This window comes from Centroberyx gerrardi, chromosome 16, assembly GCF_048128805.1.
Source record: "Centroberyx gerrardi isolate f3 chromosome 16, fCenGer3.hap1.cur.20231027, whole genome shotgun sequence".
NCBI lineage: Eukaryota > Metazoa > Chordata > Actinopteri > Beryciformes > Berycidae > Centroberyx > Centroberyx gerrardi.
In genome coordinates, this window is record NC_136012.1 from 13,004,897 (window position 1) to 13,027,552 (window position 22,656).

Consider the following 22,656-nt stretch of genomic DNA (forward strand, 5'->3'; position numbering starts at 1 on the left):
CTATAAAAACGTCCTTTCTCTTTGATTCGGAGGGACTGACACCGAAACCTGACATTTGCCGTTGATGCTTTATTTCCATTGTAGCTGCGCTGGATATATGGCGATGTGACGTCACGTTGTCTCCGTTTGGCTAGTTACCTGTGGGAATTTTAAAAAACACCACCACCAAACAACAAAATGGGCCCAGAAATGCACAGGACTATAGCTGTTTTTATTAAACAGTTTTTAAGGGTGGGTTTTTCCTTTATTGAGCCGTGGTTGGCCCACATGTAGCACTACCACTAGCCCCCTACCAGCCTGCTGTAGCCCAAGCTTCAAACCTCCGACTTAGGAAAGGCAAGAGAAAATGTGCCACCTTTGCTTTGTTTTTTTTTGCCTTTTTCCCACCTAGCACAGTTGCACCCTCTTACCCCTGTCTACTCCTGCCTTGTGAGTCCTCCTTGCCTTACACCCCCCACCCCCACCCCCACCCCCCCCGACCACCTCAGGCTGGCTGTCCCTTGCAGTGAGGTCTCTTAGAAATATACCCCCCTGCCACTGCTAGCTGAGGCTTGTTTTTATAGGAATGTGGTATGTTTATTGTCTTTGTTTAGCCCTTTGTGACATGCGTGATTTTGTTTCTTTGTTAACTGACTGACAGCTAGATAAACCCTCTGACTTGTGCACAGGCCCTGGAGGGTGTAAAGACAACACGGTCCTGAGGGCAGAGGTGGCCTTCCAGTGTCAGGCACAATGCCCAAAGTGAAGTGCCTCGCTGCAGAGAAACTGTTTAGAGCGGCCCAGTGGGGTTATGTGTATCATTTGCGTGCAGCTGGGGGAGAGAGAGTTTTGACTGGCTATGTTTAGGTATTACAAATATCTCAGCCCCTCGCATTCCTGCTGTCGGGATCCTGCCTTGGCCCCCTCTGTTGCTGTGGTTCAGGCACCTGTGCGTCAAAAGCAGTCTCTGGCAAGCATAGTCTCCTGGGAAAAAAGAAAAGTCAGGCACTTTGAGTACACATCGACCACTGGTGGACTCAAAAAAACCAAAAAAACAGTCTACAGTCAGACAACACAGAATCCCTCTCACTTTCCCGCTTGAATGCACTTTTTCCTCTTCATCCTTATCTCCTTCTCTCTCCCTCCACCTGCATCTTACCCACCCTCTCTGTCACCCCTCAACGCTTCCAATCACTATTTTCTTTCCCCCCTCTTCCCATCATTCCCTCCTCCCCAACCTTTGCCTCTCCTCCCCCACCCCTTAAAGCCCCCCGCGAGGTGTTTTTCACTGTTAAATAGAGGTTTATTATTGCGGTAATGAGTGAAATAAAATAAAAACGGTGACTACGGGGGTGTGTTTAACGCATTCCCAACACAATAAGCTGCAGTTTAGAAGCAGGAAATCGGGTTAACATGGTTGAGAGTGTTCTCAGCGAGAGCGAGTATCTGATAACACAGCCAAAAAGCCTGCCTGCATAGAACCCAGAGCTATTAATGCAGGGGGGTGTTTAAATGCATCAGAGCCTTTCCAGTAAAGCACCATCTCAAGTCTATTGGTAAAGTACGTGTGGGTGCCTGTGCCAAGTTGTAAAGTCTCCTACATGAGGCCCGCTTATATGTCGACTCCCATGTTTTCATCTTTGTGATGTGAGAGCCGCCTAGATTCAAAACTGCTTTACATCATTTATGGCCTGCTGGCAGGTTAGCCATTTTCATAATATACACATACAAGAATTTGGCTTAAGGAGAACATAAATTGTTCTCTCAATGGAAAGAATAGAAAGGTTTTGATATAATGTTTAAATGTCATGCATGTTAGATGCCTAGTTGGATTAGTATACCAATTCTTATTTTTTCTTGCTTCCCTAACCCCTTTCTTCTCCTTGTTCAGTGGTCAGCTGAAGCCAAGATTTCCAGCACAGAGCATGCTTTACATTAATAGCGCATTTGCAGACCCTTTGTCCAATAAAAGGCACTTTCCACGCAAATGTGCGGTTCAGAATCAAAATGGCAGATTATCAGGCTCCCTGTGAGAGTCTGCTGTTTACGCAGATTCTTTGGTGTGTGATGAAGAGAGTCCTCAGACTTGAAACACCAGCTCCATCTTTACACCCCGACACATTAATGCGCACTCTGTGGTGCCAAATGCCAAAATTCTTTCCCAGATTTCGCTCCTCAGAAATAAGTCTTTCCCTGTCCCCCGTTCTCTCTCAGAGGGGAAAAAAAAAATAGAAGTGCAGTTGAGTGGGGTAATTTACCTCTTTCCCCTCTCTGAGCATCTGCCCACCCAGCGTCTCTCTCTCTCTCTCTCTCTCTCTCTCTCTCTCTCTCTCTCTCTCTCTCTCTCTCTCTCTCTCTCTCTCTCTCTCTCTCTCTCTCTCTCTCTCTCTCTCTCTCTCTCTCTCTCTCTCTCTCTCTCTCTCTCTCTCTCTCTCTCTCTCTCTCTCTCTCTCTCTCTCTCTCTCTCTCTCTCTCTCTCTCTCTCTCTCTCTCTCTCTGTGTGCCCCTGCAGTAAAGCGATAGGCTTTACCCTCCAGCTCCTTAAGGATGACAATAGCCCAGGTCAGATTACCTACCATCATTAGTGCTGGCTCAGAACACACACACACACAGCTCACCAGGACGGGAGATGGACCGGACCACCCCAGAGCCGTTGCTGGTGGGGATTACTCAGGCATCCCAGAATGCACTGGGCTCCAGGGGGAGCGTCTGTGCTGTCATTTGACCTGCAGCTCCACTGACCCGTTACCAGGCCGAAAGTCAATAACGCTCCTCTTTCGTGCAATTGAATTTGATAAGGTTTACACACAGGTTTACGCATGCTCAACGGATTGCCATTTTTATATTTACCTGATGAGCATTGGACCATGTTCAAATTGTGTGTCATTCAGTCTATCGTGTAAAATTCTGTGGTAAGTCGTCGTCTGAGGAACATTTAAGCTAGGTGTCACTCCACATAGTGACATCTAGCTTGCTAGTGAGCTTAGCTGTAAGCTTGAACTACTTTTTTTAGGCGTTTAGCTCTTATCCTGAGCGACTCCCAATGAATATGCAGGTAGGGGTTCAGTATCCTGTTCAAGGACAGTGTGACAGGACACATGGCTGTTACCGAGATTGAACCTGGCACCTTCCAGTTACAGGACGTTCTGTGTGAACAGCACGTAGGCTTCACTAGGTGCCGTGTTCTGCTGAGTGCACTCCGGACTCTGAGGGTGATGCGCTAAATATATGAACAGGAATTCAGATAGTGGTGTCAGCACACTAAAGTTTAGTTTTAGTTATTGTCTGGCACTCTTTAAGTGACAATTCATGAGCAAATCTTTACATCTGAAAGTTTCAAGGTATCAGTGAAGTATGGATGTCAAATCTGGACGCTGTCACAATCATGTATGTTACACCCATGCCAACATCAGCTATTGCGCCTACTCGGAGTGCGACCTTTATTTTACCTTGTGCTTTCCTATATTGGCCGAGCAGAACACTGCGGATGCCTCGTATGCGAGTCAGGCCAACAGGCTCTTCTGTGCTTTTTTGTCCTAATTAGTGAGTGAAGCAGCAGTCGAGTGGCTGGCTGTGCCTCTGCTCCAGCATGTCTGGTTGTTCAGGGGTGGCCTGGTTCTGTCCTGATTGTGTTCCTCACTGCCACATGTTTCTGTTTTCCAGCCATCAGACTCACTTAGGTCCAGGCCCCGAGTGTTGCGGGCCGATCGGCATGCGGGTGTGGAGCGCTGTGTCCTCATGTGGAATGACCTAAGCTTGGCCTGTTTTGCTCTTACCTGTTTCAGCCACCTTATCTCTCTCTCTGGAGCTGTGGAGGCCTAAAAATAGAGCCTTGTGTAGTTTGCTAGCGGCGCTTTTCTCTCCCCTTCGTCAGATCCAGTTTCACTCGGTCCGGCCTGGTGTTTATTTTCTGTTTATCCAATGCAGGTTCGCAATTACTGCTTAATTTCTTCGTCTGGTGTTTCTCCGTTTTGTTCTTGTTTTCCCTTAACGTCGATGACGTCTATGATTAATTTTGTTTGTAGCATCAAACTCATTGTCACTGTTCAAAGTCGGAGGGAGAAGGGCGGGAGTGTAGAGCAGAGCCCTTTGTAAATGGTCCTGTGCGGAGGGTAACGATGCAGCGCTCGCATGGTGTCGTTTCCAGATTGCAGATTGAAGTTCCAGTTTAATGTAAAGCAAAGGCGAGACAAAGAAAAGCAAACACGAGCCGCAGAGAGAGTAATTTAAACCACGTTTGTGTGACCGGGGCCTGGCCCAGCTCTCCATTTTTACTCAGGTATTGTTTTCAATAACAATGTTGTCATGGAAACCTGAGTCACATGAAGGCGTCTGAATGTAGTTGGTGTATTTTTTCTCCTCTTTTTTCATTCTTTCTTTCTCTCTGACCCAAACTCTTAACTGAACTTTTTACCTGGCATTTGATTACTTACTTTTTTTTTTTTCTTTTTTGAATCAGTTGTCTTAAGCGTTGATGCTGTTTGGTGAACTGTGACGCAGCTCATGCAAAACAGTCTGCGTGTGATTCTTAACCGTTTGAAATGAGGCTGCCTCTACCTGTATGTGTTACTGCTGTACAACATCCTCTGAACTGCTGCCTCTCAGGTGGCCAGTCTGGGACGTCTCCAGGGCCACCTCTCCCTCCCCTCTAATGACGACCTCAAACCCGCTCTAACCCTTGTGTCTTTTCTCTCTAGGATCCCTTCCTGGCAGAGATGCTGCAGACCAACAAGGACCAGATTGTGTGCTACCACGAACACGACTCCCTGCTGGACCACAAGGAGGAGGAAGCCCTGAGCGAGGAGGACCGCAAGGCCGCCTGGGCCGAGTATGAGGCCGAGAAGAAGGTAGGCAAAAAAAAACAAAAAAATACCCACAGGATCCAAATTTCAAAAGCAGGCGATGCATACTTATCCCTTGTTTCCATCACTGTCCATATCGCTGACATCTAATTGCTGGGTTTGTCACGATGTGTGAATTAGAGCGTTGGACCTGTGTAATCCTCTCGTCACTTAGAGTGAGCAGATGACAGGGCCTCTCCCCAAGTCCTGTGACATCATTTTGCCCCTGCACCAGATCTGCTGTGCGAATAGCAGGGAATGCTCAGTGACAGAGGGCAGCCCAGTCAGAGAGAGGCCGGCCAAACAGTGTGAGCGCTGCTTACTGTTAGTAATCAGGTCCGCAGAGGGGTAGGGACACCTCTTTCTTTGGTTCTGTCTGCGTTCCACCCTTTTCCTCCTGTTTTTCCCCTCTCTCTCTTCTCCTTGTGCCTCCATTGTCCCCTCCCCTCCTCTCTCCTTTCTTCTAGGACAAATCGATGGGTAATTAGTAGGGTTTATTTGGAGAGGTGGAGGGGGAGCTGCTGTAAGGGAGCAGGAGCAGGTCTCCTCTCCCCCCTGTGTAATCCTAGAGTCTAATTCACTCTAATGATTATTTTTCCAACAAACTCTCCCTCCTCTGCCCTCTGCGTGCCTTAAGCGGCTTTTCCCTCCAGCTCCTCTGCTCTTAAAGAGAACAGAGGCTGCCCAGCCACAGGAAAAACAATGGCACTGCGGTCCAGTGTGAGGATTTGGATTGCACTCGCACCGCTGCCAAACTTCACCAAGTACCCAAAAGTGGAGTGCAAAGAAGAGGTCATGCACTGAAGATCCAATGTAGTCACATACATCAAAGAACGCTTCAGAGCAGAAGCTCAGAATATACAGTGGAACTTGACTCTCCCTCTGTTTCTGTCTTCACAACTTAAGTATTGGTCATAGGTGACTCGGTAAAGTTGTGTGTGTGCGTTTCATTTGCAAGTCAGGAAATGGGAAAAACGGCGAGAAAGTGATCAGGCGCCCAAAACGAAACTGAACCCAGGAGCCCTCGGTCTCGCCGGGATGACTTCAGCCCCGCACAGAGCTTAGCAAGGCTCCTGTCATAAATTCTGGTTTCAGACAATACATCAAGTTTTGGAAATAAGGCCCCGTCTAGATCCTTGTGTGTGTGTGTGTGTGTGTCTGTCTCAGAGTATCTGAGGTTGCAGTTGAAGTCTACTTGTTAGTAATAGTTCCCGTTCCCAAGCAAGTTCGTGTGTGTGTACCTACGTGTGGACACATGAGTGCGTGCATTTGTGGTTGTTTTGAGGTTTTAGATGGTTAGGCTTGCACACCTGCCTCTGACCAGGTCCAAAGACCCCCACCACCTCCATCCCCCAAACACACACGCACACACCTCTACACACACACACACACACCTACATACCGGATGGCCAGATTACAGGGCACGGGCAAACCATCTGCAGCAGAGGCTCAATTACACACAAACACCGGCATCCTGCTGGCCTTTACTGGGACAAGACTGTTTACTTCAGGTCACTTCTCACACACAAACGTTTCATACAAGACGACCAGGCCAAGACTGGGAGAGCAAGAAGTTACGAGTGCAGACAGAGTTGAAGGCTTTGTTTTGCCCTGATTGGTCTCTGAGCATGAACCAAAAACCCAAACTTGTTGAAGAGAGAAGCTCAGGGGTTCCAGTCATAGTAAGATTAGGTTCGACAAGAGGAGTCAGTGAGCTGGCATGTCTCTCTGGTCAGTCACAGTGATGGCATACAGTCCTCTCCCATCATGCCCTTGGTGGCTCTTAACACCTCCCTGATTGATGTGTACTAATCCGGCTTGTGGGGGGGCATCTGCCCTCTGCCTCTCATTTCTCTCCCTCTGTCTCTGTCTGTGTCTTTCATCTCTCAGGGTCTGTCCATGAGGTCCAACTACCCGGCAGTGTACTCCCAGATGGACATGAACGCCTCCAGCTACTTCCCCTTCAACGTGGCGGCTTTGGCCTCCATGAGCAACCAGCAGCTGGAGGTAAGTAATGAGCTCCACATGCCCCTCTGCCGCCCCTCCCCTCTACCCCCACGGCATGGAGCCCCACATTCCACAGACCCCACTGCTAATTGTGACAGCAGTCTGCTAGCTGGCGAGTCCGGCTCTGCCCAACAGTTTGTACTCCCCTGTCTGTGCCAGCTGCTATTTATACATAGTGGCACATCCAACAGGGGGAGTGGAGAGGAGGGCCAAGAAGGAATGTCTGTTTTTCTGTGATGAGGGCAGATTAGGAAAAAAATAGTATATACTGTTTTTATGTCCCGCCACCACGGTACATGGTACGAGGGACATTGTGTCGTCATGATGGCGTCTGTGTGTCTCTGTATAGACACATTCTTGTAAACAGCATAACTCAAAAACAATACATGATAGAAACTTCATACTTACACCGCAGGTTCCCGCTATAGAGTAGATGATCTGATTAGACTTCAGAGAACCTTGTTGCATAAACATGTATATTGAGAAACTGATTTTCTTCAAACTACTGTGACTCCTTAATTATTTCATATTAATATCATATCAGTGTTCATATTAATACCACCCATATGTGAAGACAAGTATGTTGACATGGAAATATTTGATAATTAATGCATGAATTATCTTAATCGGTGACCTTATTCACACAACTGGTTATGTTGAATGTATCATGGTGGTTATGGTGGGACATTAGGCAGCTCAAGTGCCTCTTGTTTTTAATGCACATGCTTAAAGTTTTCCTTCTTGTTCATGTGCTTGCAGGACCTTATAAACCAGGGTCGCCAGAAAGTCATCGAAGCAACAAATGCATTGAAGACTTTACCACGGGAGTCACTGGAAGATATTATTGCCAGAGTGGTGAGTGTCCATAAGCCGGGTAAAACAACACAGTGTCAGTGGCTTGTACCAAGGAACTAGTCTAGATTTGCATCGTAGGACAACCCTAGATATGCATGTGGGGTAGATTCCTAAATCATAAGGATTGCCTTCCATGAAGTCCCTACTCATAGTTTTAGCTCTCTGCCATTGTACTGGAACAATATGCAACCGGGAGTGTTATAGTTGTGTTGATGGTTAACCTATGCAAACTGTCCTCTCTCGCCCCAGTGGAAGGAGAACCCAAACCTTACGGAGAACCAGGTCCAGTCGATGGCTCTGGGACGACAGGCCAGCGTGGAGCTGGAGCTCAAGCGCAGGGAAGCGGTTTACAGGGACGTTCTCAACAAGCAGCAGACGGTAAGGCCCAGGGGGGGAAAAAACTGTTTTGTCTACAGGCCACAGTGGCTGGTAATTTAAAAAATATTCAGGCACCATCAACTTTTTACCTGCCAACTAGGTTTTTAGAATATGGCAACCAAATGATGGTTGTTGTGGCTACTAGGTAGTTGGTTACTAGTGGCTGTTAGGGGAGTAAATTTACCTCTGCCTGCATTTGGCTGATGTTTATTTTCCAGTTTGGTAAGCCCGAAGCCAAGTGTGACCCCTTCCAACCTCCTCCTTAACCTTTACTACAACCCAGCCGTAAAGCTGGTGTCAGGCATTTCCTAAAAACACCACCATGTATGCAAAGACTGTCCGGAAAGTGCTATGGCCTGACTCCTAGTCAAGAAGCCCATTATTAACCTTTACCCTCCACACCACTTGGTAACCTCAACTTCCACACCTCAGCTTGATTTTGCTGTCTTCCATCCACAAAGTAATTGTCAGCTGGTCTTAACCTTGTTCTCTCTCTCCCTCTTTGCACAGCTGATGATGTACGTGCAGAAGGTGATCACCAACAGGAAGGTCCGAGAGCAGCAGCTGGCCATGGCCAACCAGGCCACCTACCTGAACCAGCTGGCCCTGCAGAACGGCATGCTGGGAGCCTCTGGGCTCAGCCAGATGGAGCTGCTGGGCCTTTACCAGCAGCTCCATGGCATGTCCCCCCATCAAGCCATGGGCAAGAATCCTGGGCCCTCCAAGGGCCTGTAGGTCAGGAGGACTCTTCCTCACCCCCACCCACCTAGCTGGCTCACAGTGGCCCAGTCCAAGCGAGGCCCTGCTCTCACCGCTCACTATGAAACCGCTTTGAGCCAAACTGCTTCACAGCTCGGTCTGGTCAAAGCGTTCTGGTTCAGCTCAATCTGGTTGAAAGTGATGCACCAAGCAGAGAGGGCTGCAGTTTTGAGACTAGGCTGCTGTCCGCTGGAGCCTCAAGTGGGACGGACTGATCTCAGAAAAACCCTCTGTCCTTCCTTCTCTAGTTCTTAGTCACTGAGAGGAGGAGGTGGAAAATAATGTGTAAATGACTGTATGAAGGGGGTCTATTAGCAATTTCATCTGAAATTATGTATATACCGCCTTAATGTTATTCGAGTTCTATATCTTCATTTTTCATGTATTTAAAGAAAACCAAGTTTTACCCCCAATGTTTTTAAGCATTGTATTGTTTTCCCCTTAAAGGAGGGTTTTGCTGATTATTTAAACTCAGTTGTTTTTTATACAGTTTTAAATGCCTAACAAAACCTGAGTGGGACCAGTGTCGTTGGTGACAGGATTCTATGATGTAAAGACCTAGATGCTTTTATCCCCAATAGATTCCTCCACCAGTATCTAGCTAGCGGACAGCTGTTGTAGCTGCGAAGTCCTGCTCTTTTTGGGAGATAGAAAAATTGATATGTCAAGAAAAAAAAAAGAAAACCAACAAAAAGTTATGGCCTTATATCCATTTCCTAAAAAAGTTCTGTAAAGTTCTGAAATTTGAGATTTGTTGAAAATCTTTTCTATTATGCTTTTAGGCGTTGACATTAGTTGTCGCTGAACATGGTAAAATGGAATGCTTGTGTCGTTCAAAACTGCCTGCCGGTTCCTATGACTTTTTTGTAACATCATTCTCGTTGTCAAGTGTTGTCTAGCATAGCACTGTGCGTCCTGTTCATTGTTTATGTTCCACTTGTGTTGCACCCAAGCCTGGGTGAATGACTGGGTCTCACAAAGCACAGCCAGGTCAGCCAGGTATTGGAAAAACTCAGAACAATTCACCTTTACTTGTGAATTTGAAACCGGTTTCAGGATGGGCTCAATACTAGTAAATAAAGACAAGAAATCTGATTGGTTAGCTGGCTGACTTGTGTACTCTGCTTTGCGAGAAGCGCCCCCTGGACACTGTCTCTAGTCCCACCAGGCAGGCCCCCAGACTACCTGTATTCTACTTTGGCACATTCTTGCTTCTAAATGCTTAAACTGGTGTAGCTGTTTGATGAGGAATATAACAATTTCTCTTAGGAGACTGTTGGCTCCTGTTTGCACAAGGTGTATTTCATAAATGTAGAGAAACTTTTCTGCCCTCCTAAGAATGTTCTTATGTTAGCGAATACACCAACTTGATTTGCCATTAATCTGATCTGCTACTATCTTGATAAGTATTTAATATAACATTTAATAAAGTGACCAAAAGGATGACCACCTCCTGTTTTTGAGTCATTTGTTCAGAAGGACTGCAATACTTCATTGCAATGACTGAATATATAAAGGTAAATATTGGTAAGCTAAATCCATGCTGTTGTGTAGGTATGAATTGGTATGAAGCCTTTAATATCATCAAAGGAGAACAGACCATCTTACTATGTATTTTAGGAGGCCAGAACCAAGAATTGAATTTCAAGAGGGATTTGGCAATGCTGATTAACTTATTGGTCATTTATGTTGGTCTTTCAGAAATTCCCATTATACACCTGCATGTGGAATATTTAAAATTGAATTCAGGCTTCCTGGTTGGTCTTTGAGGATCATGCTATCAGTAAACATGAGCAATAAATATTGGGTTAGTGTAAAATGAATAGTTGAAAGCTGATAACTGGTACGTCCTGATTCAATGTCCCTGGATATGAGACGCATTTCACACCCAGAGCACTATCTAAGCCGCCTTTGTCCCACTCTCTCTTCTCCCTTCAATCTTTCATCTATTTTCCCCTCTCCCGGTATTGTTTTCATTTCTCAGTCTGCCAGGGTTTTCCCCTGCATGTCTTTGACTTTTCCATTCCCTCCCCCCAGGGGAGCTTGCTCTCACAGCTTACAGATATCTGCCAGTGGAGAAACATTACAACTATTGCAGATGTTGAAATGTTGATCCCATCCCCTCTTAGCCCGAGATTACCACCACTCCAGGTTTGCTGCACATCCCTGCTGGCTGGCTGTGTAGCGGGCAGCTGTTTCTGTCCATTGAAATGGCTCCGGCGCAGACCGCACTGCAGCAGAGCCTGTGGGGCCCCTGCAACCAACAACCAATCATTGCCCTAAATCCACGCTGATGTGTAAAGCCAATTAGGGGTCGAGATCCAGTTGCATAAGGAATCTGATTTTGTACGGTGGATATAGGCTGAGTAAGACCGTATGGAGACAGAGAGGGCCTGTGCATACGACTTGGTAAAGGGTTTATGAGGGCAAATTGCCATGAGATTGTATGGGTGTTCTCCTCTGGGAAAATATCTGCTGTATCCTTTTACCCCATTTGCTGTCTGTCTTTTGGACAGGGGGACAAAATGCCCAGTGGGTATTACTTTTAAAGACATTACATTTGAGTCTTTTATTAATTCTGAGCAAGCCCCATAAGAGGCAAGGCCCAATTTTTTTTTCCAGAAAAAGGAAGGGAGCTATGCTTAAATATTGTAGTGGTTTTCTGGCACTTTGACTCAACCACAAGCGGTATGGCTGCCAACTTCCACCACCGGCTTTTAGGGTCATTCTCAGGTGAAATGAAGTTATACAAGGTGGAATAAAAACGCAATATATTCACATATAGTCTATATCTGGTTTTAATTGGTACATTAGATCCTTATCCAAGCAAAAACAGTCTCTCACAATGAGCACTCAATAGCAGGACAATTTTATTGTCATATTCATCGCACTTCTTCATTTTTTTTTTGTTTGTTTTTCTGTATAATTTCAGTAGAATCTACAGTCCAGATAACTTCAAGTTCATTACAAAATAAAGTCTTTGCAATAAATAAATATATAGATTTATATTTATACTTTATATGTAGAAAATAAATATATTGTACATCTCATAAATAGGGTCACCCATATGTACACCTCAGCTGCTTGCATTTTTAATAATGTTCCTGACACTCCGAACATTACAAGTCACCATCCTTTGAAAATCCATCACTTATGCAGATTTTTCTTACAACAACAGTCAGAGAAGTGCTTTTGTCCCAAGCTTACTCGCATGTAGATCATAAAATTCCTACAAGATGCTACTTAAGATTTTATTTAAATGTGATGATCACACAGGGAAAACCAAGTGAAGTCCCAGCTGGGGGTGTGTGTGGGTGTGTGTGTGTGGGGGGGGCAGTAAGTGCTCTTTTATCTACCAATGTCTCACATTGAACATATCGATTTTTCTTCCTCTTCCATCTTTGATTTAGAAGAGAACTTAATGAACTCGGGTAACAATTTGTTCTCCGTTTGCCTCACAGACATTCCTCTCGCAATTTCTCTTTGTTTTTAAGTACACCGGACCTTTTAGTACCTCGCCATGCTAAGCTGTCATTTACTATGTATTTAGCACATAGTTTATGTCGTTCTGACCCATAACTCCTCTCTCTGTGTATGTGGAATGTGCCCTCTCTCCAGTGAACTGGCATGCTAGCTTCAGGGTCAGCATAAACATTACCATGACTGCGCATAATGCATGACAAATGAGATCTGCAATGCTCTCCGTCATTTGAAGCTCCGAACAGTCTTTCGCTTACTGATGCTCGTTCTCTTCTTGGAGTTCTCATAGTCCACCATTCATTCTCTGGCCCACCAGTTTAGTGCCTCTCAAAAACCGCTGAGGGTCAATAACCCAAATCTTTCATCGCTGCACTGAACGTCGCTTAAGTATCCATTCCCCTCTGAAAGTGGTTATTCAGGAAACGTGGCACCTGCGGCTCAGATTCGATCGTCCTGATCCCGCAGCTGTGCGGTCACGCGGGCCCGAGGCCAGCACCTCTCGATCGGACCGACCCCGTCTCGCCTCTCTCCTCTCTCCGTGTCTGCAGTGGTTTTAGAAGATAGCTTTCCCTCCGCTCTGTGGTCAGAAACCCACTTGCAGAAGCAAAGAAGCTACATCCAGGATCAAACGCAATGTTTACGTCGGTGCTGTGCTTGGCAGCGGGCCTGGCATGCGGGCCGAGGGGCGAACGCGAACACCTCAGGGGAACTGAGGAATGCCGGAAGGTTGAGACGGTAAAGAGTTCTGTCCCAGGTCCCAAACATCCGCACACACCCCTCTCCTTTCCTTGGCCAGTTCTCCCAGCACGGGCGCTGCATGGTCACCTGTACTGGAACAGGTCTCTGTAGGCCTGAGGGATCTTTTCGATCTCTACTGGCCGGGGTAAGAAATGGGTGAGTTTCTGGTGTTTTTTAGTCCTGCCGCCCTCCCTGGGTGAGCCGTCCTTGTTTAAGGCGACGTAGTAGAACCGTCCCGTGTCTGTGTGCTTGTACAGCGTTGAAGCGTAGGTGTTGTACCAGTTCTCCTCAAACTGCTCCCTGAACACACATTCTGCTGTCAGCTTCTTCTGTAAGGGAGAGAGCAATATATTAGTCATATGCTAGAATTGTGCTCATGTGGGATTGGGGGAGAAACAGTGGAGAAGATTCGATGGATATACCTTAGGCAACAGCAAAAAGATTGAAAAGACATCAAAATGTAACTTAGTTTATGTGTCATTAACTTTTCTTCTTTTTTTTTACTTGGACTTTGCACATTTTTGTGCTATAGGCTGAAATGAACCAGTGGAAACTCTTTTAGGCAGGTGCTCATTATGACAAAAGAGGGAAAGTCATTACTAGCGGCTTTTCGCTTTACACCCCAAACTCGCTCCTCGGACCTGTTAACCTTTCAGTGTGCATGGAGAATGATTTCCCTCGCTGTGACGCAACAAGAGCAGTGAACACTCATACAATCTTCCCTCCCCCCCCCCCCCCCCTCTCTCTCTCTCTCTGTGTCTCTCTCTCTCTCTGTCTCTCTCTCACACACACACACACACACGTACTCACGCAGGCACGCACACGGCAGCTCTCAAAGCCTGGGCCTTCACTGACAGCGCAGCATGAGCGATGGCTGAGGGTTCAACAGGTGAGAGTGTGCTGGCTGAGCGAGCGTGTGAGAACAATGGAAGACATCGGGGTGAGAGCCGCTTTCCTGCCAAGACCAGTCAGTCATGCGGCGGCTCTGCTGCAGCGCCGGCCGGCTCCTTGGAGCTGCTTTGTGAGAAGGCCGAACCTCAGGCGGGCCTGGGGTATTGCCATGATAGGGTACAGCGTTGTGTCCCAGGTCCCAAACACCCAAGTTCCCACTCTCCTCCCCTCCCCTGTCCTGTCTGAATTCCTTGGACTAACTTGGGTCTTTTTGGCTTGGGGATGACATGGCACAATAAGATAAACAGTTGTGGTCAGCCAGTCTCTCCTTTTAACCCAGATAATAGTTCTAGCAAGTGTTTATGCAGGCAGTCTCGCCAGTGTCCCAAAGCTGTGGAGCTTCAAATTTTTTTAAATTTCTATTCCAGAAGCAATTTTGTTGATTAGCTGTCAGGTTCTGCTCGGCTGCGGCTATGTGGTGAAGGTGTTGTCTGTAAACATGGCCTTGGGGGCACATGACTGGGCCAGCGCTATCCCAATACATACACAGAAACCTCGCCGGATCAAAAGCCCGTCAAGGTCTGGCGGTTGTGGGACGGAAGCACCCGTCTACGCGTTACCCCAGTTTCGTTGGCGGTGGCGGTTTAGGCTGATCCCCTTTGCCTCTCAGAGCCAGACAGACGGGTCTAGTCCATCCCTCCCTCTGTCAGTCAGGTGACTCGGTCAGGTGTGTGATTACCAGATGACCCCCCCGCCCCCCCCTCACCCCCTCACCCCCCCCTCACCCCCTCACCCCCCGGGGTCAAAGCTGCAGGATGCCAGACTCTGATAGTGTGCAGTAACGATATCCGCAGTTTCAACATAATGGCCATGCTTAAAAGTGGCCTCTGTTCTGATTGTTCAGAGCCGGGGGGAGTCCGAGCCTGAGAGGCCCTCAGGTAATGCCCTGGGACACCTGATACGGGTAACCCTCACATGCCCCCCCCCCCTACCCCACCCCACCCCCACCCTTATCTCTCTCTCTTCCTTTCTCTCTCTCTTAAATTCCCACCCCATGTGAGAGAGAGTCGACCAAAATGAAATAAAACGAGAGGTTCCCAGATACTACACTTAGTGCTGTGGACATATATATGCTGTATGTATACTGACAAGAGATTTCTTCTACATTTCACATTTCAGTGCGATCTTGAGTCCAGCTGTGCGCAGACGGTGATCTGAGAACCTCTACCAAATTCACCAGCGGTCCATCTGAAGTGACTCCAAAATGTTCCTGTCTCTACTTGGGGGAAATATGTAAATATTTTTGCATATCTCAAAACTGAATGAAGAGGTTGGTTTCCTTTCTAGCGCTGCAGACAAATACACGGTGGATCTTGGGACATTTCCTTGAATCTCTTCCCATGGAAAACAAGTATACAGGGCCGTCTTTCTGCTACGGTTGTTGTTTTCGGTCTGAAGGTCCACACCATTGAGATAGGTGTCTTTAGTCATTTGTACAATCAACATACTGAAGAAAACGACAGTAAGCAGCAGGAAACTAAGGAGATACGGCATGGATAGTGTGAGACTCATACTTGTTTTGTCTCACTGTGCTTTTCCCGTCTGCCATGTATGGGAACCTTGATAACGAACTAACTTCCAGATGGCTACTGTATTTTCCCGTGAAAACCTCTTTATGATAGATTAGTCTTCGGTAAGTAGTAATAACGATAAGCCATTCTCTGAGAATGGCTTTACAATGTTGTGCGTTTGCAATCTGAAAAGCAATTCATATAAAAAGCGTACTTCTGCAGTTACTAATGTGCCAGGCTTGTTGTGAATGACTGGGGCCGTGGGCCGGAGGCGGGGTTGTAAATGAAAGGAGGGGTTTGACTTACCGACCCATAGAGCTCTCCTTTCTCATTCATGCCGAGGTAGAGTCCGGCGTCCACCCCCCTGATGCTGACCAGACCCACCGCCAGACTGATGAACTCCAGGATACCTGGGGTCAAACACACCAGCGGTCAGAGAATCCCACAAACACACTGGAAACCCACTGCAAACATTCAGGATTACAGCAAGCCTCCATTCCTTTGACAACAGACCATTCATATGTCACAGTTACCTGGGTTTGGGAGTGAATGCTTTATTTTTGCTCTGCTCCTAATTGTAAATGCTTCATTTTGAGATCTATAGTATACAAAGCAAGTCCAACATCAGCCACTGACTCAAAAAGTTGCTATTTCAAGGCCATAAATTAAATTCAAATGATCTGAATCAGCTTGTTAAGAGATTAGAACAGAAATGACAAACGTATGGATTGGATAGGAACACCACCAGAGAAAGATTTCTCTTCTATATAGCTTTCTTACATAATATCACATTTGTTTTCACTTTATGGACTAAAGACCATACATCACTCCTGTCTATCACATTGGGTTGTGGAGACTGCAAATGTGTTTTTCCTGCTCTGACTGGTTACCGATAAAGAGTGAGAAGTAACTTTTATGTAGCAGAAATATGGGCAAGTTGGCAGAGGACTGCTGACTCAGAGGAAGTTACAGTAAAGTGAGCGTCTGTACTTCAAAGGAAGAGCTACAACCGGTATAATTAAAAGCTATTAACTGTTGTGATGCAAAGGTTAGTCAGAGAGAATACAGCTGGGCGCCTTTGACTGGCATGGGCCAACGGAGCCACCTGGTCCCCATCTTCCTGCCTCCATCTGATGCCAGAGAATGACAGAGAAGATCCCTCTAATTTTTTGTGGGGTGAAGAGTGTGTTTCATATCCCTTTAATCAAAGCCATGGCTTCCTTGCAGCTCTGACAAAGACCTTGCATTTTAAACTAAGTGAAGCCAGAAACAAACACACGGACCACCCAACCCTGTAAACTGGCTTGTTTTGGCTGAAGAGTGAACATTAAACCTTGCCTGAATTCCACAGTGGTCATGCTTTAATTTAGAGTTATTCCGCTCTTTCCAGCGAGCGAAGCTACAGCTGCACCTGTGAGATGACTGCATGGATATGAGGCGCGAGAAATGTGCGTATCTGCCCTCTGACCTCATTTGTTTATCATTCTGATGCAAACCACGCCTCGAACGATTTATATTAATAGTATAATCAAGGCCGCGTGTGCGCGCCCGTGTGGGCTCGTCGACGGAGACGCGCGGCCCCGCGGCTGTGCGCGCTGCTTGTTTGCGGCTGAAGGGAGACACCTGCGCCCCACACGCAGCGGGGACTGCCAGTTAAAGGTGTGTGGCTTTGCTTTCCTGCAGACCCGGGTGACAGTGACGCACAAACATCCCCAACACCTCGACACGACCAATCACCAGGGACGCAGGGGAGGATAAACCCGTTTAAACTCAATACCCACAGTTTCATATAATATTAATCTTTATTATCTATATTTATAGTATACATCACACTATATAGTATCAAACTGGAAAATAGCATTAACGCTTTTTGAAAATATGACTGAATTTTGTTTATATTTATCAATTGTTTGCCTGAAGATGATCACGAGTGGAGGTCATAGTTTACCCAGCACTACATCTCTGCTAATAACTGTGAGAAACGAGTCATTATGGCAAAAGTAGCCTAGGTTTCTCTTTAATCTGTTTATTGTAAAATAATGTATGATAAAATCTTTGATAAATTTCCCACCGGGAAAGTGCTGCCACTAGTGCGCTCACAAAAACGCTCAACTTCGAAAAGGCCGTGCAATGATAATGAACTGCGCTCACCAAATCTGCTGTGGTCCTGTCTTGTCCCATGCACTGTCCCATTGGGGAATATCTCCAGCTGAAACCCTGTTCTGCAGTAGAGCTGCCGCCGCCTCAGGATCCCTTTGAGGTGCCCGAAATCCGTCAGCGACCCCCGCTGCAGCCTCCCTTCAATCTGCCCCAGCCGCTCATTCAAGCCCACTGGCGACTCCGGTACGGGCATATTTCCGAGTGCGGGAAAGCTTTGTAAATCCAAGTCGAGTGTCCCCAGAAAACTTCCGACCTCTGCCATGGTGTACAGCTGTCAAATTCTACAAAGGCAATTAAAATGTACGGTGTCTTAAGGAGGGAAAAAGTTTACGGTGCAACGCAGAAGTCCGATCCATATACGCACAAAGCGTACCCAGCGCGCCGTGCTCCTCTAATCAGCAGACCTCCGAGTCCTTTCAGTTCATTAATCGTCCTTGACTACATTCATCAGTTTGATATCTCTGTTTATCAGATGGAAAGACCCTATTATATACATACTCCCTACGCATTCTCACATTGGATATTCAAATACAAGCCACGCCTGGCTGGCATCCCTTCTTACGCGCATCAGTTTCCTTACTGAATGTGCACTTTCAGTCCAACTTTTACTATTGATGATGCCGCTGTCTTCGCCTCTGTCACTGCTCTCCTGAAAGCTGTTATCTATCTCCCGACCAAACAAATCCAAGCCGAGAAGGATCTTCTCATTGCTGCTGCGCTGTCGACTGCGGTCCGAGGGTTTCTGATAAAACCACATAGCCTACCCAAAGGCAGGAAACTCTGGTAATAGTTTGTGGTGCATTAAAATGCCGTTCGGATGCAGAAGCAAAGAACATCATTGTTAAAACACAAATGGTAGTTGACGCAAAGCCGAGAAGCTACATGTTTCACAAATCTGTACCAACCATTCCACCACAAAGGCAATCCATAATTTACATTCAGTGGTTTTGGTCACACCACAGCAGCCTATACACTGCGCGGGTCCCCTCTCCTCACGCTCTCCTGGAGAAATAAAAAAAGAAAGTGTCAGGCGAACATTTCCCACAAGATTATCAAAAGAGTCTGCGCATAATCTCAGAGCAATCCAGTCTGCTGCACAAGTGTCAATGCAAACCACTGCAGTTGGAAGTTTTCATGCGAGCATTTTCTCCACCTCCTTGTTGGAAGCAGGTGCTTCCTCGCCCCTCTGCACAACGTTTGTAATGTGCTCCAACAAACCAGCAGCTTAACCACTAGCACTACAGGCAAGGAAGGAAGAAAAAAGGAAAATCCAAAGGCTGATGACGTGCAGTATCAAATCTGACTGGTGCAGAGGCTGCCTGAACCTTTAGAGTCATCAGAAGAGCTATGATAATAAGTTTGCCTGAGATGATTTGTCACCTCAGGTCTCCAACATTAATCACAGTTGGCCTTCACACTGTAAAGCAATAAAGAACAGGGGCCTCAGTGTTGTCCAGATATGATTGCCAGAATCCCCAAAATGTTGATTTACCCCTCTGACTTTGGTCCTATAATGGTTTCAAACAGGTTGTGATCTCTCTGCTGTACTTCTCTGGAGTTTCTATTGTTTACACATCATTTAGGAAGTTTAGTCTAGTCTAGTTTATTTATATAGCTCTTTATCACAGTCAAGTCTCAAAGGGCTTTACATACCATCATATACATGTCATATAGCCTACCATACTACATATATACACACATCATATACGTCCTATACTACATCATATACATACTTCATATACACTACCAGTCAAAAGTTTGGACACACACATTTTCTTTATTTTTTACTATTTTTCACATTTTAGAATAATAGTAAAGGCATCAAAACTATGAAATAACACAAATGGAATTATGCAGTGACCAAAAAAGTGTTAAACAAATCAAAACTATCTTATATTTTAGATTCTTTAAAGTAGCTGCCCTTTGCCTTGATGTACAGGCAAAGGCTTTGGAAAGAAATGCATACATAGGCATCAACTTCACTATTTACATTTGTCTAAGAAACAAATTTCAAGCATTTAAGCAGAAGCCTTTAGATCAAAATGGCTTTAAGATAATGAAAAACATAGTACATTCAATCAGGTGTGTCCAAACTTTTGACTGGTAGTGTGCATCATATACTAGATCATATACTAGATCATATAGGCCTACATCATATACCATACTACACATAAACACTCACACCTTTAGAGTCTTGAATTCAGCTGACCTGCTTGTCTTTGGAGGGAGGAGAATAAGCATTTTGTCCACACATTGATGAAAGAGAGATCCTTCATCAACACTGAAATGTATATCAAACTGCTTTATTGTGATTCATACAGCAGTTAAAAATGACCTGAATCAGACAACTAGTGGGCTTTTCTCAGAACCTCCTCCCCTCCACCCCTCACTCGCTCCCAGCCGAAGCCAAAGTGCTGCACCTCCTGAAGTGAACAGTGATGTCAAGCATTTGATATTTCAGGTGCACAGCGAGCTGTGCCATCACGCTCAAGAGCTGGACTTGAAAGAGAACAGGGTGAGAGCCACAACAGGAATAATGAATAATAGGTATAATTTATGATTGAATGGGGATTTTATATCTTTTATGTGCACAATGGCGCGGCAGGCCCCGACTTGCACCCTCGCAGATAAAACGCAGTCATTTAGGCAAGACTTGATTTCTGCGAGGAATGAAACGAAAACAAACTCCAGGAGTGTTTTAATTAGTTCACCGTTCTTGAGATATCAGTGACAGCAGGGTGGGTGGGAGGGGAGGGCATGATTACATCAATAACACGATTTAACTATTAGACATGTTATTTTAGACCTCCTTCAAACTGTTTTCGGAAACCCCCTTCCTCGGGGGGAGTTCTCACCTCGGCTCTGCTCATCACAAGCAGCCTTTCCCTGCAGAGCGCCGGGCCTTCTGACATGACTCAACACACTCTTGCCTCCACGAATGGTGACAAATAGTGAACAGTTGATCTTGAATGTGTATAAATGGTGTCGTTAGTGTGTGACATTACACAGGTATATCTCTCTGATTGGGCAAAGGCGTTGATGAATTTCACAGCTCCTTGTTTTCAGCAGATGCATTAACTTCTGTGGCGGCGGCACAATCCATTTTGAGGCAGATGTGACTGGCTCGGAGAGCGGGATACAGTACGGGTGACCCTCGAAAGCATGCTGCATGCGGAGGGCAGCTCTTTTTCACTGCTACTAATTATGCCACTATAAATCTTATGGGTGTGTCACGGCCGCATTGAAGTCAGAGGAGGGACAGTGGCTTTCAGCTGGTGCTGGATATGAAAGGTGGTGGGGGTGATGAATGTCCGGGGGCCTCCGCTTGATGAATTGGGCAAGGGGTTGATGAGGAGTCAGGGATGGTCAGGCTTTGTGCGAACAGACACCAGGGCCCTCGCTGCAGAACAGGATGAAAGGGGGATTCGTCTCAGCTGAGGGTGGAAGGACAGGGATTAAAGAAAGGAGAGAGAGCGAGAGAGAAAGAGAGAGATTGAGCAAGCGAAATAGAGTAATAGAGAATTAAAAAGGGAACACCCAGCCCCCCCTTTTCTTCCCTGTATGTACATTTAAAAAAAAAAAAAAAAAAGACGTATGAAGACGCTTGGTCACACATTAATTGTCAGGCTAAAAATCTAGAGGTGGTAAATTTTGATTTTGATTTTTTGGTAGCTATTAGAAGTACATCTGTTGCTGGTCAGCTATATTTTATAGTTGACATGGCAGATTTATGGCCGCAGACAAAAAATCCAGAGTTAAAATGTTCCCATATGCTGAGAACCTGCGGAGGATATAGAAATGAAGATAATGACCTCAAGTGCATGGCTACAGCTTTGAAGTTGCTCTCCCATGAGTCACAGAGAGAGAGAGAGTTGAAATTGAAAATGAAGTTACACTTGCAATGCGAATTGGGGCTAATAAGCGCCTCACCTGTTTATTTGGATTAGACAAACTTCATATGTGTCCTCTTCAGAGGGGTGAGCAAAGGTTTCCTTGGAAAAACAAAGCCGCCATGTTTTACAGACAGAAATGTGTGTGAATCAAGTGCCATGCAGCGCACTGGAGGCGTTTGTCTGTTTTAAACATGAGTCATCGTTAAGTTTAGGCAATGTGCTGTGACATTTGTCTTGTGATGGGAGCAGGTATATATATTATTTGTGCAAATTCCTCAGTAAACTGCTCAAAAAATGCTGTCTTCTGCCAGTGAAGAATGTGAATCTCTGGAAACAGAGGCCCCTCTCCACACCGTCCCGTACTGGTTGAAGTGGAGCCAGTTGCAGTCGCCCTCTCCTGTGATGGATGCCCAGTTTAGGAAGAGGCCAGAAGAAGGCCTCCTGTTGCTCCTGATGGCTCATGCGTAATCATCAGATCTGGGATCAGGTTCCTCCAACCCCTCTTAACCTCAGCCAAGTGAGGGCATGAAAAAACGGCTGACTCCATGTCAGTGGCTATTAGGAATGAGGGCTTGTGTCTCATACCACCCAGTTAACAAGGCCACTGCAGGGGTCGAAACCCTGCGCCCCGAGCCGGCGAGGCAACGCGGGGCGCAGCGGAGCAAAGTGTGCGAACTGTTGAGTGTAGCTGCAGAGCAGAGCTACAAACTCCCAGAGAGGCAGAAAGGATATCATCTGTTCTTATTTTACCTTTTGTCAAGCGGCATGTGGAAAATGATCTTCACTGTGAGTTATTTGCAGAGCTGGATTCCGTGTTATTTCATTCCCTAGCAGAGACATAACAGAGAGGGTCTCCTCTTTCACGCAGGTGGTCCCTCGGCCTTGTTCAAGGGCGCTGTGTGCGCCGGGGCGGGGGGGGGGGGGGGGGGGGGGGGGGTTTGGGGGCGGGGGGGTGGCGAAGGGGTGGAAGACACAGACAGATGCATGCGAATTTAGGTAATGGTGTAACATTTCAGCGCCTGCTTTCCTTGGCCGCCCCACGTAAAGATAGTGTTAATTAATTTGTTTGCTTTGCTTTCAAGCACTAACGAATGGAGCCCTCCA

General features: G+C 46.3%; 2 protein-coding genes across 5 annotated transcripts in view; one reads left to right on the top strand and one right to left on the bottom strand.

Moving 5' to 3' along the window:
- The window catches only part of atrx (ATRX chromatin remodeler), a 30,116-nt gene extending 19,848 nt beyond the window's left edge, over positions 1-10,268 (top strand). For all 4 annotated transcript variants that reach the window (XM_071916952.2, XM_071916954.2, XM_071916955.2 and 1 more), the window contains 5 exons: positions 4,677-4,826; positions 6,711-6,827; positions 7,587-7,682; positions 7,932-8,060; positions 8,571-10,268. In XM_071916952.2, the coding sequence (XP_071773053.1) occupies positions 4,677-4,826; positions 6,711-6,827; positions 7,587-7,682; positions 7,932-8,060; positions 8,571-8,795 (717 nt within the window). In that variant the 3' untranslated portion in view covers positions 8,796-10,268. The remainder of the gene's footprint in view (positions 1-4,676; positions 4,827-6,710; positions 6,828-7,586; positions 7,683-7,931; positions 8,061-8,570) is intronic.
- Positions 10,269-11,629: 1,361 nt separating this feature from the next.
- Positions 11,630-17,982, bottom strand: fgf16 (fibroblast growth factor 16). The gene is made up of 3 exons (XM_071916974.2): positions 17,651-17,982; positions 15,806-15,909; positions 11,630-13,366 (listed from the first exon to the last, which is right to left on the bottom strand). The coding sequence occupies exons 1-3, from the start codon at positions 17,919-17,921 to the stop codon at positions 13,121-13,123; spliced, it is 621 nt and encodes a 206-aa protein (XP_071773075.1). The 5' UTR covers positions 17,922-17,982; the 3' UTR covers positions 11,630-13,120.
- Between the last annotated feature and the right edge of the window lie 4,674 nt (positions 17,983-22,656).